General features: G+C 44.2%; 2 protein-coding genes across 8 annotated transcripts in view; one reads left to right on the top strand and one right to left on the bottom strand.

Moving 5' to 3' along the window:
- Nucleotides 1–13,261, top strand: part of USP30 (ubiquitin specific peptidase 30) — a 34,932-nt gene extending 21,671 nt beyond the window's left edge. For 3 of the 4 annotated variants that reach the window (XM_030939600.1, XM_030939598.1, XM_010360514.2), the window contains 6 exons: nucleotides 6,014–6,073; nucleotides 6,564–6,650; nucleotides 7,291–7,371; nucleotides 7,471–7,690; nucleotides 10,186–10,306; nucleotides 10,913–13,261. In XM_030939600.1, the coding sequence (XP_030795460.1) occupies nucleotides 6,014–6,073; nucleotides 6,564–6,650; nucleotides 7,291–7,371; nucleotides 7,471–7,690; nucleotides 10,186–10,306; nucleotides 10,913–11,177 (834 nt within the window). In that variant the 3' untranslated portion in view covers nucleotides 11,178–13,261. Of the gene's footprint in view, nucleotides 1–6,013; nucleotides 6,074–6,563; nucleotides 6,651–7,290; nucleotides 7,372–7,470; nucleotides 7,788–10,185; nucleotides 10,307–10,912 lie in introns of all 4 variants that reach the window. The other variant, XM_030939599.1, reaches the window with a different exon arrangement.
- Nucleotides 13,262–13,426: 165 nt separating this feature from the next.
- Nucleotides 13,427–18,714, bottom strand: ALKBH2 (alkB homolog 2, alpha-ketoglutarate dependent dioxygenase). Of its 4 annotated transcripts, none has more exons than XM_030939839.1 (4): nucleotides 18,480–18,714; nucleotides 17,740–18,170; nucleotides 15,243–15,441; nucleotides 13,427–13,750 (listed from the first exon to the last, which is right to left on the bottom strand). In XM_030939839.1, the coding sequence occupies exons 2-4, from the start codon at nucleotides 18,017–18,019 to the stop codon at nucleotides 13,444–13,446; spliced, it is 786 nt and encodes a 261-aa protein (XP_030795699.1). In that variant the 5' UTR covers nucleotides 18,020–18,170; nucleotides 18,480–18,714; the 3' UTR covers nucleotides 13,427–13,443. The 4 variants fall into 4 exon arrangements, with proteins under 4 accessions (XP_030795699.1, XP_010358796.1, XP_010358804.1 ...); XM_010360494.2 differs by having other exon boundaries at nucleotides 17,740–18,026; XM_010360502.2 differs by having other exon boundaries at nucleotides 17,740–18,026; nucleotides 18,542–18,714.
- Between the last annotated feature and the right edge of the window lie 279 nt (nucleotides 18,715–18,993).

The raw sequence follows: 18,993 nt of genomic DNA, 5'->3' as shown, positions 1-18,993 counted from the left end.
CTGGGTTCAAGCAATTCTCCCACCCCAGTCTCCTAAGTAGCTGGGATTACAGGCACCTGCCAACGTGCCCAGCTAATCTTTTGTATTTTTAGTAGATACCGGGTTTCACCATATTGGCCAGGCTGGTCTTGAACTCCCAACCTCAGGTGATCCGCCTGTCTGGACTCGGAAAGTACTGGGATTAAGGCATGAGCCACTGCACCCGACCACATGCTGTCTTTTTGGTAATAGCCATCCTAACAGGTGTGAGGTGATAGCTCTTTGTGGTTTTATTTGCATTTCCCTGATGATTAGTGATATTGAGTGCCTTTTCATATACCCGCTGGCCGTTTATATGTCTTTTTTTGGAAAGTGTCTATTGATGTCCTTTGTCCATTTTTTAATTATGTTACTTTGTTTTGTTTTGTTTTTTGCTGTTGGTTCATATGAGTTCCTTATAAACACTCTCTTAGTATATTTCAAGTATTCAATTTTTGATATTAACCTCTTCTCAGATACATGGTTTGCTAATATTTTCTTTTATTCCGTATGTTGCCTTTTCATTTTGTTGATTTTTGATTTGCTGTGTCATTGCGGTTCTGAGTGACATTACCTTGAAGACTAATATGTTGAATGGTCTTTTTAAAAATAAGGTTCGCATATTAAAAGATATGTAAGATATGTTAAGGAACTGTAATCTATAAGTTGACTATTCATCTCTTTTTTCCTTGGATTGTTTTGATACTATTGTAAGTGGAATTTAAAAAAATTTATTTTCAAATTGTTTGCCACAGCTGTTTATATTTTGACCTTCTGTTTGATATTTTTGTAAACATTCATTTATTCTGGAAGCTATAGAAGTTTTGTTATATGTTCCTTAGTATTCTCTGTGTATGTAAACATTCGTGTTGCTTATGAATGGAAATAGTTTTAGTTCTTCCTTTCCAATCCAATATTTATTCCTTTTTTTTTTCTTTGCCTTATTATCCTGGCTAAGACTTCTGGTACAAAGTTAAATTAGAGTGATGATAGCAGACATGTTTGCTTTGTTTCAGATCTTCTGAAGCAAGTATTGGGTGTTTTATAATTAAGTATGATATTAGCTTTAGGTTTTAGTATACCCGTTTATCATACTGAGAAACTTCCCTTCTGTTCCTAGTTTGCTGAGAATTTTTGTAATTAATAGTGATTGAATTTTGTCGTGTTTTTTTCTGCATCTATTCAGATGATCATATTTTATTATTTTATTCTGTTAGCATGGTGAATTACAGTAATTGATTTTTCTAAGTTAAACCAGCCTTTCTGGGATGAACCCCACTTGATCGTGATGCTGTATTGTTTTTATATATTAGTGAATTTGATTTGCTAATATTTCCTAAAGGATATTAGTATCTATGTTTATGAGGAATATTGTTCTTACACTTTTCTTCTCTTGTGATGTCTTTGTCAGGCTTTGTTATAAGGATTATACTAGCCTCATAAAATAGGCTGGAAAATGTTCACTCCTCTGTTTACTGAAAGATTTTGTTTAATATTGGTATTATTTCTTGCTTGTTTGTTAAAATTTGTCTTTCTTTAGCTCTATTTCTGCTAATTTTTTTAAACTTTGTTATTGGATACAAACATATGTATTATGATGAGTTAACTCATCTTGTCATGATAAATTGTCCCTCTTCATTTCTGCTAAGACTCCTTGACTTGAAGTTTATTTGAGTGACTCTTTTTTTTTTTTTTTTTTTTTTTTATGAGACGGAGTCTCGCTCTGTCACCCAGGCTGGAGTGCTGTGGCCGGATCTCAGCTCACTGCAAGCTCCGCCTCCCAGGTTCACGCCATTCTCCTGCCTCAGCCTCCCGGGTAGCTGGGACTACAGGCGCCGCCACCTTGCCCGGCTAGTTTTTTGTAGTTTTTTTTTTTTTAGTAGAGACGGGGTTTCACCGTATTAGCCAGGATGGTCTCGATCTCCTGACCTCGTGATCCGCCCATCTCGGCCTCCCAAAGTGCTGGGATTACAGGCTTGAGCCACCGCGCCCGGCCATTGAGTGACTCATTTTTAATCTAGCTAATGTTTATTTGGTAATTTCTTTCCGTTATTTTCAGCTCTTGTCTTTAAAGTGTGGCTTTGTGGACAGCATATAATGGGTCTTGCTTTTTTATCTAGCTTGACAGTCTTTTAGTTGGAATGCTTAGTCCATTTACATTCAGTGTAAGTATTGATGTGATTAGATTTCGGTCTGCCATTTTACCATTTATTTTCTGTTTGTCTTACATTTTTTCTTGTTCTTCTGTCCCCCCTTCACTGGCTTCTTTCAGGTTAATGGAATACTTTTTAGTATTCCGTTTTAATACCTATGTTGGCCTTTTAGCTTTACTCTTGTGTGTTTGTGTGTGGGGGTGTGTGTGTGTGTGAGATTACATTATGCAATTTTACCTTATCTATTTAGAGTTAATATTATACTTTGTCATGTAAAATCCTGGAATATTACAAAAATATAGTTCTGTTACCCCAGCCTTTGTGCTATTATACATACATTATAAACCCCACAATACTGTGTCATAGTTTTTGCTTTAAAGAGTTATGTGTGTTTCATTTCATTTCCTTTGGATATATGCCCAGAAGTGGTATTGCTAGTTCATATGGTAGTTCTGTTCTTAACTTTTTGAAGAACCTCCTCCGTACCATTTTCTATAATAGCTGCACCAGCCAGGCGCTATGGCTCACGTCTGTAATCCCAGCACTTCGGGAGGCTAAGGCGAGTGGCTCACAAGGTCAGGAGTTCAAGACCAGCATGGCCAACATGGTGAAACCCCGTCTCTACTAAAATTACAAAACTTAGCCAGGCATGGTGGCAGGCGCCTGTAATCCCAGCTACTCCAAAGGCAGACACAGGAGAATGGCTTGAACCTAGGAGGCCAAGGTTGTATTGAGCCAAGATCACTCCACTACCCTTTAGTCCAGGCGACAGAGCGAGACTCAGTCTCAAAAAAAAAAAAAAAAAAAGGCTGCACCAATTTACATTGCCACCAGTAGTATGTAAGAGTTACCTTCTCTTCTATTAATTAATTAATATAAAAAATATATTTACCTTTTTTCTTGTTCTCAGTCTTTCATGTAGATGAAAATCCATTTTATGTTTTTTCCCTTTTAGCCTAAAAACATCCTTTCAACATTAGTTATAGGTGTACTGGTGATGGATACACTTAGATTTCATGTATGTGAAAATGTTTTTGTCTTACCTTCATTTTTGAAGAATAGTACTTGCTGGATATAGAACTTTGGGTTGACAGTGTTGCCATTGTTTTGCTTTGGTTTATTTTAAATTCATCATTTTAAGGACATTATTCTGTTGTCTTCTGGCCTCCATTGTTTCAGTTAGTGTCATTTATATCATTCTTCTCTATGTAAAGTGTCATTTTTTTCTTCTGCTTACACTGCTTACAAAATTTTCTCTTTATTTTTGTTCATGCTGTGTATAGATGTGGTTTTCTTAGTATTTATCTTGTTTGGGGTTGCTGAGTTTGTTAAATCTGTAATTTTTTTTTAAAACCAAATTTGAAAATTCTTGGCCATTACTTTTTCAACAAAGATTGTATGCCCATTTTTCACTTGTTAGTTTACTTAATGTTGGCCCACAGGTCACTGAGGTCTTGTTCAATTTTCTTCAATCTTTCTTCTGTGTGTTCTTTAAATTAGATCATTTCTATTATCTTCATGTTCACTGATTCTTTTCTCTCTTTTCTTTTCTTTTTTTTTTTTTTTTTTTTTTTTTGAGACAGAGAGTTAGCTCTGTCATCCAGGCTGGATTGCAATAATGTGATCATAGCTCACTGCAGCCTCAACGTCCCAGGCTCAAGTTATCCTCCCACCTTAGCCCCCTGAGCAGCTGGGACTACAGGTGTGCACCACCACACCCAGCTAATATTTTTAATTTTTTGTAGAGGCAGGGTCTCACTGTGTTGCTCAGGTTGGTCCCAAACTCCTGGGCTCAAGTGATCCTTCCACTTCAGCCTCCCAAAGTGTTGGGATTACAGGTGTGAGCCACCATACCTGGCCTGATTCTTTTTTCATCTCCAGTCTCTGTTTGCCTATGCAACAAATTTTTCAAGGTAGTCACTGTTGTTTTTAGTTATAGAATTTCCATTGTCTTCTTTTTCATAGTTTCCATTGTTCTGAGATTCTCAATTTGTTCATTCACTGTCACTGTATATTTTCCTTTACATCCTTGAGCATATTTATGATGCATCTGTGAGGTCCTTGTGTGCTGACTTCTTTGTATTTCATGTTTAGTAATTTTTTATTGTATACTTAACATCATAGTAGAGACAGAGAGAGTAGGGATTCTGTTACATTTCTATGAAGAAAAATTAATTTTCTTCTGGCCCACAGTTAACCTGGCTGGGCTCAAACTCAACTCTGTCTCCCCTACATTGGGTGGCAAAACCTCTGCTCAGTTTTTTTAGCTTCCAGCTGCTACTTTTTGCCAGGCTCCCTGGAGTTTCCCCCATGCACGTGTGGTTCAGGGATCAGCCCTGGAATTGAACAGAGTTTAAGTATAAACTTTGGGGCTCATCCCTTCTGTATCTCCTTTCTTCCTGGCATTTACCCTGGTCTCTCCACCAGCCCTGATTCTTGAACTCTGTCATCTGACCACTCAATCCTGTAGGATGCTGCTTTTTGCCACCCAGCACCACATCAACCAGGAAAAAAAGCCACAAACACACAAATCTCGCCCACAGAGTTCTGTTTTTCCAAGAGTTGACTTCTTTTCCATTTCTGCCTGCTTTTGGTAGCTCTCTGTTCGTTCAAACCGTTTTGTTTTGTTTTGTTCCAAACTTTACAATTGTTATCTCAAGGAGGGTTAATCTACCCAAGCGCCTCTGCCATCACCAAAAGCAGGAACTCTCTCACCCTACTTCTTCGTCTGCTTTTTTGCAATGAATAATCTAATGTGAACATCTTTCCACATGATCATACGTTCTTCTTTTTTTTTTTTTTTTTTTGAGACGGAGTCTCGCTCTGTCACCCAGACTGGAGTACAGTGGCCAGATCTCAGCTCACTGCAAGCTCCGCCTCCCAGGTTCACGCCATTCTCCTGCCTCAGCCTCCCGGGTAGCTGGGACTACAGGCGCTGCCACCTCGCCCGGCTAGTTTTTTGTAGTTTTTAGTAGAGACGGGGTTTCACCGTGTTAGCCAGGATGGTCTCGATCTCCTGACCTCGTGATCCGCCCGTCTTGACCTCCCAAAGTGCTGGGATTACAGGCTTGAGCCACCGCGCCCGACCGATCATACGTTCTTCTACATTTTGTTTAACATAGTGTTTCATTCTGTGGACATGCTATATAATTTATTAAACCGTTCGCTAAAACTTTCAACTACAGTCATGTGCTGTATGATGATGTTTTGGTCAATGACAAACCACATGTATGATGGTGGTCCCGTAAGATTATAATACTTTATTTGTATGGTACTTTTTCTATGTTTAGATGCACAAATCCTGCCCACTGTGTTACAGTTCCTTACAGCATTCAGTACAGTAACATGTTGTACAGGTTGGTAGCCTAGGAGCAGTAGCTAGACTATATGGCCTAGGTGTGTAGTAGGATGCACCATCTAGGTTTTGTAGGTGCGCTCTGTGATGTTTACACAATGATGACGTCACCTCAGGATGCATTTCTTAGACTGTATCACCATTGTTAAATAATGCTGACTGTATTCAAATTTTTGCTACTATAAATAATATTGATGAATATCCTTGTAGTTATGCCCATGGTTATTTCCTTAAAATAAAATCCCAAAATTATTTCTGGCTCAGGTATTTAATCTTTCAGTTGTTCCAAGCGATTCTTTAGTATTATTGTACCTCTTATGTGTACAAGGTTGTTTTAATAGAATTTGACTCTAACTAAGTACATGATATTTTACTATGTTCATGTTGGGCATCTCAATATCAAACTGTTTCATAGGCACATATCTTCCATCGTTAAAACTTTGAACTGAGCCTCAATCTTTTCTGGATTCTCTGCAATTTGTTTCAGAGTCCTGTTCGATTTGACACCTTTGATAGCCTTTCGCTAAGCATTCCAGCCGCCACGTGGGTATGTACTGATTTATGGTTTATTTGGAGTCTGTTTCAGAGACATTTCAATCTGAAAGGGTTTTGAAGCATTTTATGTGGCTCAGGCACTCTGTGTAATTCAGATACATGGTTGGTTGAACCCCATCTTAACTTTAATATGCGGCATGATTACGGGAGGGAGGATAATGAATGGTTTTTCTTTTGCTCCAGAAATTTTGGCTTTTTGAATATACACACACAGACATTAACCTCAAATTCAAAGATACCTAAAACAGCATGGAAGTCCACAAGTTCGTGCAGTTACATCCTCATGCTCTAGAATCTGTTCATAATAGCCGTCTGGGGAGCTTTGAGTCCCATGTTTGTCCAGGAAACATCCAGTTGTGACTATAAAACTTTATTGCCTGCATACATCGAAATAAAGCTCTGGTCTTCACACTGCCATCTGCTAACAGTTTCAGTATAGCTGTCCTTTGAATTGTAGTAATTTTCTTCTTCTCATGCTGTAGGGTCACCCATTGACCCTGGACCACTGCCTTCACCACTTCATCTCATCAGAATCAGTGCGGGATGTTGTGTGTGACAACTGTACAAAGGTATGCATTGAACCCCAAATGTCATCCCCAGCTGGCCTGTGTGTGCTGATGTAGCACCTCTCACACCACTGACCCTGAGCTCTTCTGACTGTACCCAGTGGGTCTTTTCAGCCACTTCTACTTCTCCCTAACTTGCTTTGGACATTGGCCGCTCATGGACCAAATCTCTTTCCCAGATGAATTTTGTTTCATGCAGTGTTTAAAGAATAAACTGTCACGCTGAGATGAGAAATGCCCTCTCCAGTTTGCTGCAGTTGCTTCCACTCCCATTTGTTTTACACCCTTTCTTTTAACCTGTGCTACCTGCCTGACTCCCCTAAGTAACTGAGTTTTCCCCTCTGACTCAAGAGGAACTGTATGGAACAGAATTTTTGAAGACAGAGAACAATTAATAGATGACATGCCAGTGTCAGAGCATCAGTGTTCGCTCTACACATTCTCTTCCCTCCACTGTTTCTGTTATTTAATGACTAAGAGGGATCAGGGAAAACAATTCACAAATAACTGGGCAGCTGAATTCATTTCAGCAGGTAGCAGTCAAGTGCCAACTGTGTGCCGCTATAACACCACTGTGGTCTGCAGCACTCCAAAGCTGTCCTATTTTAGGCATTTCTGCAGAGAAATGTTTCTTTTATTTCAGATTGAAGCGAAGGGAACGTTGAATGGGGAAAAGGTGGAACACCAGAGGACCACTTTTGTTAAACAGTTAAAACTAGGGAAGGTGAGCCCACACCACACACCCTGTTGGTTTTGTTTTGAGGACTCCGTGTGTCCTGCCCCTGAAACAACTCAGTTCTCCCGGTTTCTCTTCTACCCGCAGCTCCCTCAGTGTCTGTGCATCCACCTGCAGCGGCTGAGCTGGTCCAGTCACGGCACGCCTCTGAAGCGGCACGAGCACGTGCAGTTCAATGAGTTCCTGATGATGGACATTTACAAGTACCACCTCCTTGGACATAAACCTAGTCAACACAACCCTAAACTGAACAAGAACCCAGGGCCTACACTGAAGCTGCAGGATGGGCCGGGAGCCCCCACGCCAGGTGTGTGCACGAGGAGCCGACGCAGCAGGAATTTTCAGCACAGAGAAAAGCAGTTTGGCATCACCACCTTCTGGGTCCCTTATGACATGAGCACAAGGCTTGTACAATGGTTGCTTAAACTCTTGAGAACAGCAGGATTGGGGGTGGAAGAGGGAAGATTTCTTAGAAGAGGTAAAAATTATGTAGCAGAGAGATGTATGGTTTTTGAAACCATATTACAGATGAAAAAGTACAGAGAGAAACGCTTAAAATTGCAGCCTTGTCTTCTGATCTTTCCACTAAATGATATAATCATTGGCTCACATCATTCCAGTGAATTTTTTTTTTTTTTTGGTTGTGTCATTTCCTGTCAGTACAGGAAATGTGGGGAGGACATGTCCTGGCTAAAGATCACTGAACCTCTTCTGGGGGTTGAAGTGACTTCTGTACTGAATCATGTATCTGATTCCATTACTGCCCTCAGCTGAGGTCTCAGTTAAGCCAGGTAGCTGTTATCACCCCTGGTCTTACTGATGAGAATGTGGAGGCTCCACAGGGTTGAATGATTGGTCCAAGGGCAGACACCACACGGGAGAACTGGCCCTAGAATGCCATGTTGGTCCATTTTCTAAAGGTGTCTCATGTGACACACTGAGTTCTTTAGAGTTAGACATGAGGAAAACCCACTCACTTGAAGGGCTCTCAGCCTGAACTCACCACCTGCCTGCCGACCCCAGTTAGGTCAGGATCGTCTCACACCCCATACTTTCCTATTTAGGGTCCCTTAGTCCTTTTGTTCTTTTTTTTTTTTTTTTTTTTTTATTGAGACGGAGTCTCGCTCTGTCACCCAGGCTGGAGTGCAATGGCCAGATCTCAGCTCACTGCAAGCTCCGCCTCCCAGGTTCACGCCATTCTCCTGCCTCAGCCTCCCGAGTAGCTGGGACTACAGGCGCCGCCACCTCGCCCGGCTAGTTTTTTTTTATTTTTAGTAGAGACGGGGTTTCACCGTGTTAGCCAGGATGGTCTCGATCTCCTGACCTCATGATCCGCCCGTCTCGGCCTCCCAAAGTGCTGGGATTACAGGCTTGAGCCACCGCGCCTGGCCCTTTTGTTCTTTTTGTGACCACAGTTGCATGGCCCGATACCTCATCATGTCAGGGATTGTGTTTTCCTCTTTCTCATCAAGTCACTAAATTAACATCAAAAAGAGATGAGGTAGGGGACAGACTCAGGTTCAGCCCTCAGCCCTGGTTTTAAATCAAAGACCTCTGCACCCCAGCTTCCCCCTCTCCTGGGCTGGGGTGCAGGTTTACTAATGTTGAGAGCATGCTGACTGTGGTTAAAGATGCCAGCAGCAGGGCCAGTCATGGTGACTCACACCTGTAGTCCCAGCAGTTTGGGAGATTGAGGTGGAAGGATTGCTTGAACCCAGATGTTTGAGGCTGCAGTGAGCTGTGATCATGCCACTGTGCTCCAGCCTGGGCAACAGAGCAAGATCCTGTCTTAAAAAAAAAAAAGTCATCAGTAAACTACTTGGTATTAACGGCCCCCAAAAATGATACTTGAAAGGAAAAGACATGTAAATATAGCCTTAATTATCTTATGTATACCCATAAACATGTGTTAATGCTGTTACATGTTGGTATTCCTTAGAAGCTGACAGAATTAAAGAAAACAGAATGTTTAGATCAGTGGTTCTCAACTTGGAGTTTTGCCGCCCGAGGGACATTGGTCAATGTCTGGTAACAGTTTTGGTTGTCACTGCTAGGGGAGGGGTGCTACTGGGTAGAGGCCAGGGATGCTGTTCAACATCCTCTGATGCACACGACAGGCCCTGCAACAAAGAATGATCCAGCCAAAACCGTCTGGTGCCATGTTGAGAAACCTTGGATTAGGTCAAAAGCCAGTAAATTGGCCGGGCGCGGTGGCTCAAGCCTGTAATCCCAGCACTTTGGGAGGCCGAGACGGGCGGATCACGAGGTCAGGAGATCGAGACTATCCTGGCTAACATGCTGAAACCCCGTCTCTACTAAAAAATACAAAAAACTAGCCGGGTGAGGTGGCGGGTGCCTGTAGTCCCAGCTACTCGGGAGGCTGAGGCAGGAGAATGGCGTGAACCCGGGAGGCAGAGCTTGCAGTGAGCTGAGATCCGGCCACTGCACTCCAGCCCTGGCGACAGAGCGAAACTCCATCTCAAAAAAAAAAAAAGCCAGTAAATTAGCTACTGATTAACTTTGATACATGCCATTAGCAAACAGGGCTAGGAGCTCAAAGATCCCAGGCTAGCCATAAAGCTGGAGCTAGATACACTTGTCCTATTTGGGATTAAGACAGATTATCCCTATTTGAGATTAAGGATAAAGGGCAGATTATTTTATGAATCTATATAATACCAAATGAAATACATTTTTTTCTTTGTAGCATTATGGGGAGTTAACTTTCAAGGTAATCAAAACCAGGCTTTGTTTACAGAGCCACTGCTTATTTTCTGTGACTCAGGCCTTTTTCTCTTGCAGTTCTGAATCAGCCAGGGGCCCCCAAAACACAGATTTTTATGAATGGCGCCTGCTCCCCATCTTTATTGCCAACGCTCTCCACACCGATGCCCTTCCCTCTCCCGGTTGTTCCCGACTACAGGTGAGCTGCCCTTTACAGGCCCCATCTTAGAGCTACCACTACTCTTAGCTTCGAAAATTAGCTGTTTACAGAAATGAATTCAGGAATATGTAGAGGTTTATTTTTCATTTTAAGGTGAAGTTTCGTGATTACACTTTCTTGTTTATTTTTGTTCAAAATGGAAATAACTTTTAAACTAAGAATTTTTAAAGTACATAAAATTTACATATGCATATGTATGTGTATATATATGTGTATATGTATAAAATATAAAGAAAATATAAAATTTCTTGGGATACCACTTAGAAATAGCCAATTAAACATTTAGGGTCACTCACTCTATAAAGTCGTATGTGGGTATGTGAACACACATACATACAGTATACATAAACACATACACTCATTTGATAGAAACATACACATATATACAATATACATATACTCATAGAATGTACATCTTGCCATGTCAGTAAATACATATCTGTATTTTAATAGTTGTGTAGCATTTGGTGGTATGGACTTACTATTGTATTGATCCCCTATTTAACATTAGGATTCTTTCGTTTTTGCCTATAAAGTCTTTTTTGTTAAAATTGTAAACCCCTGACATGTGTTCCTATCGTTCAGCTCCTCCACATACCTCTTCCGACTGATGGCAGTTGTCGTCCACCATGGAGACATGCACTCTGGACACTTTGTCACTTACCGACGGTCCCCACCTTCGGCCAGGAACCCTCTCTCAACGAGCAACCAGTGGCTGTGGGTCTCCGATGACACTGTCCGCAAGGCCAGCCTGCAGGAGGTCCTGTCCTCCAGCGCCTACCTGCTGTTCTATGAGCGCGTCCTTTCCAGGATGCAACACCAGAGCCAGGAGTACAAGTCTGAAGAATGATTTCGCCCTCCTGCAAGGCTAGAACTGATGGCACTGTCTGCACACTGTCCAGGAAAAAAGTAAAACTGTACTGTTGTGTGTGCAAGCAGCCGCACTGGAGCCTTCCAGCTTTCCGGTGTGTTCTGAGAGCAGGCTCCACCTGGGAGCCAGCCCCAATTCATACCAAATCAGGCTCCCTGAACAGCTCTGTTCATGTGTGTAGAAGGTACTGTTGTATTAAGAAAGCATTCATTATGTCTGGAGTGTCTTTTTACTCATCTGATACAGGCCATTAAAAGAATGCAGATTCTTGAAGCCACCGTTTTCATATTGTAATGTTAGGTGTTCTCAGAGGGGAGGCACCTTTGTGTAATCAACGTTTCCACCCAGATCTTTTATTTTTAATAAGCAGGCCCATAAAAATTGTTGACAAGAATTAATGAAATTATTAAAGGCAACAATTTAGAAGAAAAAGTGCCTTTCACTTTCGATTGCTTTTATAGCACATCCATTCTGTAATATTCCCTCCAGGCTACTCAAAGGATAGCGAGAGAACAGGTGAAAAATGCCTAAAGAACACTTTCCTTTTTCTATGCCTTTTCTAATCTTCCAATTCTTTCTATGGAGTAAAGGCTCATCTGCCAAATCTGCCCCCTGGGGAAACTCTTTCACTACTTTGTCAGTTATAAGTGAAAAGCTTATTTGTTGCTTTTACCTTTTGTATATTGGACTGAGATGTAATCACACTGTATTATAAAACTCTGTGAATAGCCAGACCTGAGCTATATCTTTGCGACACCTGATTCCTCTGCTCTGTGGAAAACTCTTTCTTACACAAGGATCCACTGTAAATGGTTACTTTCATCTGTTTATTTATTGCCCATGCAGAGCTCTTAAGGTTTACAGGTAGGAGCTTGGGGCTGCATAAAAAGACAATCCCTGCCGTGAGTTGACAGCTGGCTTAGGAAGGAAGGGCTGACTATGGGGCTGCAGTCTCTCTGAACCTCAGTTTCCTCATTTGTGAAGGGTTAGATTTGATTACACCAAAGTTCAGCCCTTTTCAGGAAAAGAGGAAAGCAGCTTTTGACTTTTTAAAAACATATAACTTCAGGTGGCATCTAGTATTGTATGTTGCTCTAGGTTCATATTCTGAATTTATTCATTTCCAGTAGCCTAATACAAAAAGTATATATTGAGCACTTTCTTCCCTTTTTGGGTAAGTCTCTGAATGCAGCCCAGGGCCAAAGGAATTTTGATGACACGGTAGTACCTGTTTTAAGCTAGATTTTTAATTAAAAGAAATTGATCCAAATTCAAACCGACTCATCAGAGATAAGACTGGAATCAGACCTATCCAAAAGGTCATCTGAGGTAAGGCTAAGACCTGTGCTTCCTCTGCTGGGGGCGAGCTGGCAGACACACCAAATGGTGCCTTGGCAGCAGCTCACCATGCAGGAAGCCCAGATGATCACTCTTCCACTGGGCCCAGGCTGCACTCTGAGGACTCAGTAACTCCCGCTGTCCACAGAATATACTGTGCAGGCTCTCCAGGCTCTGGGCGTTGGGGTGCAAGGGGCAGCTTGAACTGTACGGTCCGTCCTGCACTCACCCTATGCAGACCTTGGCTTTGATGTTGAAATGAACACACTTGTTTTACCCAAGTCTGGTGGAACAAATGCCCAAATCATGTGACCTTAAAGTGTACTGCAAAGCTGTAGCTTTAAGTAATTGCTGTTCTGCCACTGCTTACTTTTTGAAATCTACCATTAAAGAAAGGGAGAAAAGCGGCTGAGCCTTGGAACATGCGGCTATAAGCAGATCTTTCTTTGGTGAGAGGCCAGGGTTTGAGCCAAGGCTACAAATGTGAACAATACCTGTGCAAAGCCTTTTAACCTGACTTCTTCATTTTGTAAATTATTATGCATTAAACAGCAGCCCAATAATCTGATTTCTAGTTTTAAGTTATTTTCAAAGTAAGTAGATTCTCTTGGGGAAGATCTAAGTTAAACTAGTGGTTTTGCCGTAATAACTGCTGACTTACGTATTTGCTAAAGGTACTTTTGTATCTGCTGTGTATTATGGCAATAAAATCATCATTTTGTTAGGAAAACAGTCACCTGGTGTAATGCACTGATCTGTTACAAACATCATCTTTCTGAATTCTGCATTGTTACATAACAAGTCCTGTGCTTTAAACCTTTCTGTGTTCCCTGTTGGTAAGGGAAACACCAGCTCCCTCTTAGAGTCCAGAGGGAAAGATAAAAGAGAAAAACCGTTAAAAACGTTTTTATTTTTTAGTAAGCAAAATTTTACGAAAAGTCAGATTGACCCGTGGAGCCAGAACCTTCTTTCTCACGGGAAGACTGTGGTACCAGTGTGTGTTGGTCGGGTGGTTCATCATGAGCAAGCTCCCGTGGGCCAGCGGCAGCCTGACCACCGCCACCCTCTGGGAGGGGCTTTTCCCACGGGAATCCTTATGCCGGAAGACAAAGTCTCTGCAGGCACCGAAGGAGACAGAGGCGATGGGGCTCCCAGGGGCCAGTTCTCTTTCATCATCTCGGTGTTCCCCGATGTGGTCACAGCCATCTTTATACCTGCAATGAGAAAACAAGCACAATGCATAAAAACCACCCTCTCCTGAAACTCACCAGCACCGCCAGCCCTCATTTCCTCACAGTGTGAAATGGCACTCTGTGCATGGCTGTACCTGCTGTTGTTTCTGCGAGGGCTGGAGGTCCACAGCAGGCTCTAAGATAAGCCAACCCTGAAGGGGTCTGTTGACCTATTTGTTCATGTGACTTACTTATTATTTACTTATTTTTGAGAGGGTCTCGCTCTGTCACCCAAGCTGGAGTGCAGTGGCACAATCATAGCTCACTGCAGCCTTGGCCTCCCGGGCTCAAGTGATTCTCCCACTTCAGCCTCCCAAGTAGCTGGGACTACAGGTATGCACCACCCCACCTAACTAATTTTTTTTCTTTTGTAGAAATGGTTTCACCATATTACCCAGGCTGGTCTTGAACTCGGGCTCAAGCAATTCACTCTCCTCAGCCTCCTAAAGTGTTGGGATTACAGGCATGAGCCACCACACCCGGCCAGTTCATGTGCTTTAAAACTGAAGACATCCAAAGCCAAAATCATGTCTTACTGTAGTTCCCGTGGCCAGTCTATGTAAACCTTTATCACATGATTTCACCCTGCACTTAAAGGCCATACTCGGCCCAGCCTGGCCCCTGCCCACCTCTGAGCTCACGTCATCCCCTTCCTTCCCTCATTCACTGCTTTCTGGCCATCCTGCAGGATTTTTGCTTCACAGACACTCCAGAGTCCCTCTGCTCTCCCTCCAGATGTCTGTGGCTGGCACTCTCCATTTAGTTATCAGCTCAAACACACTGCCTCAGCCCTCCTCTAACCACCCCATCTAAAGTGACCTTCCCTTAAACCCACCCAGGGTTCCCCGCCAGGGTGATTCTGCCCCAGGGGACAGGTATTGGGGGGTGGGGGACACTACTTGCATCTAGTAGATGGAGGCCAGGGATGTGCTTAGCATCCCACAAGGCACAGGTCAGCCCCAAACAATGAATGACTGCACCCAAAATGTCCACAGTGCTGCCACTGAGAAACCTGGCCCTAATCGCAAACCTCTCGGCCATTCTCAGTCAAATCGGCCTGTTCAATTTTTTGCAAGATGGTTATCACTGTCTGAAATTGTCTAGGGTCAGGCATAGTGGTTCATGCCTGCAATTCCAGCACTTTGGGAGGCCGAGGTGGGAGGATCGCTTGAGTCCAGGAATTTCAGACTAAGCCTGGGCAAAAAAAAAAAAAAAAAAAAAAAAAAAAAACAGAAAGAAAAAGAGAAGAAATTGTCTCATTCAGCTGTCTGTTCAGGAGTTAATAACCTCTCACTTCCTCCTCTGGGATGAGCTCCAGGAAGACCGAGCGCTGGCGCTGTTCCACTCCTAGAGCCCCGGTGTACTAAGAAATGATTTGTACCAATGAACCAAATAGGGTGGAACCCTAAACACTTCCTTTTGGAGGAGACAGAAGACTTGTAACATTGAGTCCACTAAACAGACAGGGTGTCACCTGTTGATGAGCACAAAGTTGAAGGTCTGTCCAGTCACCCCAGAGACGCGATCCCGGATGCGCTCTAGAACTGGGATCCAGGGCTTTGGAGACAGCGTGAGGCCTGAGAAGGTGTAGGTCAGCCCAGCGTCGCCGTACGTTGCCTGCTTCCTGGGCACACTGTGCCACTTCCCGAATACCTGGACCCTGGCCAGTGCCCCTGTGCAGAAGAAACATGGCAGTTCCTTTCCACCCGACTCCCCTCTAGAAATCCAGATGGCCCCCCAACTGCCACCATCAGAAATCCAGTGCCCCACATACATGCTCCCTGGGTATTCAAGATTGAAAGGGAAGTAAGGAATAACATTTCCCCGTCATTCCACACAATTTAAACTCCTCCTCAATCATCATTTTGGCTTGCCCCAAATTTTCTTTTTGTTTTGTTTTCTTTGAGACAGGGTCTCCCTGTGTCACCCAGGCTGGAGTGCAGTGACACAATCTCAGCTCACTGCAACCTCCACCTCCTGTGCTCCAGTGATCCTCCCGCCTCTGCCTCCTGAATAGCTTAGACCACAAAGGTGTGCCACCATGCCCGGCTAACTTTTTTGTAAGCTCACTGCAACCTCCACCTCCAGGGCTCCAGCAGTTCCCCTGCCTCAGCCTCCTGAGTAGCTGGGACCATGGGGGCACGCCACCATGCATGGCTAACTTTTTTTGTAATTTTTTGTAGACACGGGGTTTTACCATGTTGCCTAGACTGGTCTTGAACTCCTAGGCTCAAGTGGTCCGCTCGCCTCAGTCTCCCAAAGTGCTGGGATTACAGGTGTGCACCACTGCACCAAGCCAATTACCCCAAATGTTCATGTAAGAACAGTGACTCTTGTCCTACAAGGAGAGAAACATGGTCCTGGGCCATTTTTTTAGTGAACACTGTAACTTAACTGCCTTAACTACAGTAAAGGCAGAATAAAGAGGCTGAAATTGGAGGACGATAAAGTTAGTTTACAGGCTAGGATGGCTTTGTCAACTGTAGGGACTAAGGGCGTGTGACCCCATGAAAGATGGGGCTCACACAGCTAGGGTCTCTTGTGGGCATTTCTTTTTTTAAAGAGATGGCGAGTCAGGCGCACTGGCTCATGCTTGCAATCCCAGCACTTTGGGAGGCCAAGGCGAGGATCACTCAAGGCCAGGAGTTCAATTAACAGCCTGGGTAACACAGTGAGACCTACAGATAATTTAAAAATTATCCAGGCTTGGTGGTGTACACCTGTGGTCCCAGCTGCTTAGGATGCTGAGGTGGGAGAATCACTTGAACCCAGGCGGATGAGGCTGCAGTGAGCCAGGATTGTGTCCCTGCCCTCCAGCCTGGGTGACAGAGTGAAACCCTGTCTCAAAACATAAAATAATAAAGCTATGAGGGGGTCTCACTATGTTGCCCAGGCTGAACTTGAACTCCTGGCCTCAAGTGATCCTCCTGCCTCAGCCTCCAGAGTAGCTGGGATTACAGGTGTGTGCCACCATGCCTGACCTGTGGGCTTTTGTTTTTTGTTTTGTTTTGTTTTGAGACACAGTCTCACTCTGTTGCCCAGGTTGGAGTGCAGTGGTGTGATCTCGGCTCACTGCAACCTCTGCCTCCCGGGTTCAAATGATTCTCCCGCCTCAGCCTCTCGAGTAGGTGGGATTACAGGCATGCACCACCACATACAGCTAATTTTTTTTTTTTTTTTTTGTATTTTAGTAGAGATGGGGTTTCCCCATGTTGGCCAAGCTGGTCTCGAACTCCTGACCTCAAGTGATTCGCCCATCTCGGGCTCCCAAAGTGCTGGGATTACAGACATGAGCCACTGCACCCAGCTCCTTTTCTATGCCTCTCTGCCAGATCCTTGTGTCCTCATTACAGGATAGAGCTGTGGTTCTCAACGTGTGCTCCCCAGACCAGAGGCACCAGCAGCACCTGGAATCTCCTTAGAAACTAAACTAAACCACAGGGGTAAGGCTCAGCAATCTAAGCCCTGCCAACAGCAAGTCCACCTGGTGACGCTGAGAACCACTGGTGTGGAGAAATTACTGGGTTATTTGCCATCTCTCCTATGAGACCAGTGATTCTCAAACTCTTTCTGCCCATGAGAATCACCTGGAAGCTTTTTAAACACACAAGTGGTCAGCCTGTCCTCGGAACGATTCTGACTGAAGTGCTCTGCAGTAGAACCCAGCACGTTTTTTAACTTTGTTTTGCAAAGTTTCCCAGAAGATGCTCATCGGTAGCCAAGTGGAGATTTACTCAAGTCATCTGTCAGCTTCTAGTGGACAGGCAATCCAGTTTTTTTTCAAGTTTATGTCCTAAGCACCTAAGGGGCTTAGCCCAGAGGTGCTCAGAGAATATTGGATGAATCCATTAGCGAACCCATCAGTAAATAATGGATCCTGAGTTCAGATTTCTCCAAACATAAGATCATTAACTGCACCAAACAAGTCCTCACTGCGCGAGCGCGCACACACACACCCGCCCTCTGCTTACCTGTAAAATACTCTACTTCTTTCTCCAACTCTTGGAAAATCTCATCTGCCTCAGCTTTAGCAAAGAGGACCGTGTAACTGCAGTCCAGGCCCTCAGCCCGAATGTGCCGCCAGCTGGGGCTTGCTGAGCGTCCTCCATTCCCCGGGGCTTCTCTCCTGGGCCTCTTCTTTGTACTTTCTTTGTCTCCTCCCGACACAGCTGGCTCTTCTCCAGTCGGCTCTTGCTCCTCCCGCTTCCTCAAAAGGCCCCCTTGAACCCCCTTCACCAGGAATCTGTCCATCCTGTCCCTACAGGAAAGAAGGGACGTCAGTGGCGAGGCCAAGACAGAGACTGTTCAAGTTCTGTCCCCAGTGCAAAAATCTGTTTGTCCAGGGGGTCTCACAGCAACATTTCTAGTTTCACATTTTCATTTTAAAGTTTAAAACCACGTCCTAGAAATGAAGCAAAAGATGTTAAAGCCGGAAGGGACCCTAGGGACAATCTGATCCAGGGTCTCCCAGGTCCACCTGTGCATCAAAATCAGCTGGCTAGCCTGCAAAAACCCAGAGGTCTGCACTCCACGGCCGAGCACCTGAATTTTTAAAGAACTACCTCCTGGGAATTCGCATGCCACAGCTAAACTTAGAAACTACAACCCAAACCCTCATTTTGCAGAAGGGGAAATTGTTGCCCACAGAGGGGAAGAGGTTTGCCTAAAGTCAATTGTCCACCCCTTCAAGGAGGAGGGACCCATAACTGACCTCGCTGCCCCCCACCACTGTTAAAATATATCAGTCTAGTGATGCTCAAGTGGATACGATACAGAAACGAGACGCAGAGAGGTTAAACACGGGTAAACCGCACGCCAAATTCTGATATCATTGCAACACATGCATAGGGTGGGGGTGGCAAGAGTGCTGTAGAATCTCATCTCCGGCGCAGCTCTGAATCCGGCAGGCAGCCCGGGGGCCCTGAGGGTGGGAAAAACGCGCCCCCGTGAATCGGTCGCGTCACTTCCGGAGCACGCTGGGAACTACTGCCGGCCAGGGCGCAAAGCGAGCAGCCGGGCGGCCCTCTGGTGCCACCTGCCGGCCCTCCCCCCGTGCGTGGCAAGCACTACTGCTTTCCAGTTGATTTTATCTGTTGGGCCACTGTTGAGGATCACGGCTGGGGTGAGTGAGAAGTGTGGCTTGGTTGTTACTTCTCACTGGGGGTTATTTTGGTGTCCGGAAAGGGCTTTGGGCCACCAGTATATTGTCGCGAGTGGGAGCAGAA

Source organism: Rhinopithecus roxellana, chromosome 10, assembly GCF_007565055.1.
Source record: "Rhinopithecus roxellana isolate Shanxi Qingling chromosome 10, ASM756505v1, whole genome shotgun sequence".
Lineage (NCBI taxonomy): Eukaryota > Metazoa > Chordata > Mammalia > Primates > Cercopithecidae > Rhinopithecus > Rhinopithecus roxellana.
This window is presented reverse-complemented; position numbering and strand designations above follow the sequence as displayed.

Excerpts from the sequence above, each read along its gene's own strand:
- ALKBH2 (XM_010360486.2), bottom strand. Across the intron at positions 15,442-17,739 it reads AGAAGTAGAGTATTTTACAG|GGGCACTGGCCAGGGTCCAG; the intron begins GTAAGCAGAGGG and ends TCTTCTGCACAG. Across the intron at positions 13,751-15,242 it reads AACTTTGTGCTCATCAACAG|GTATAAAGATGGCTGTGACC; the intron begins GTGACACCCTGT and ends TTCTCATTGCAG.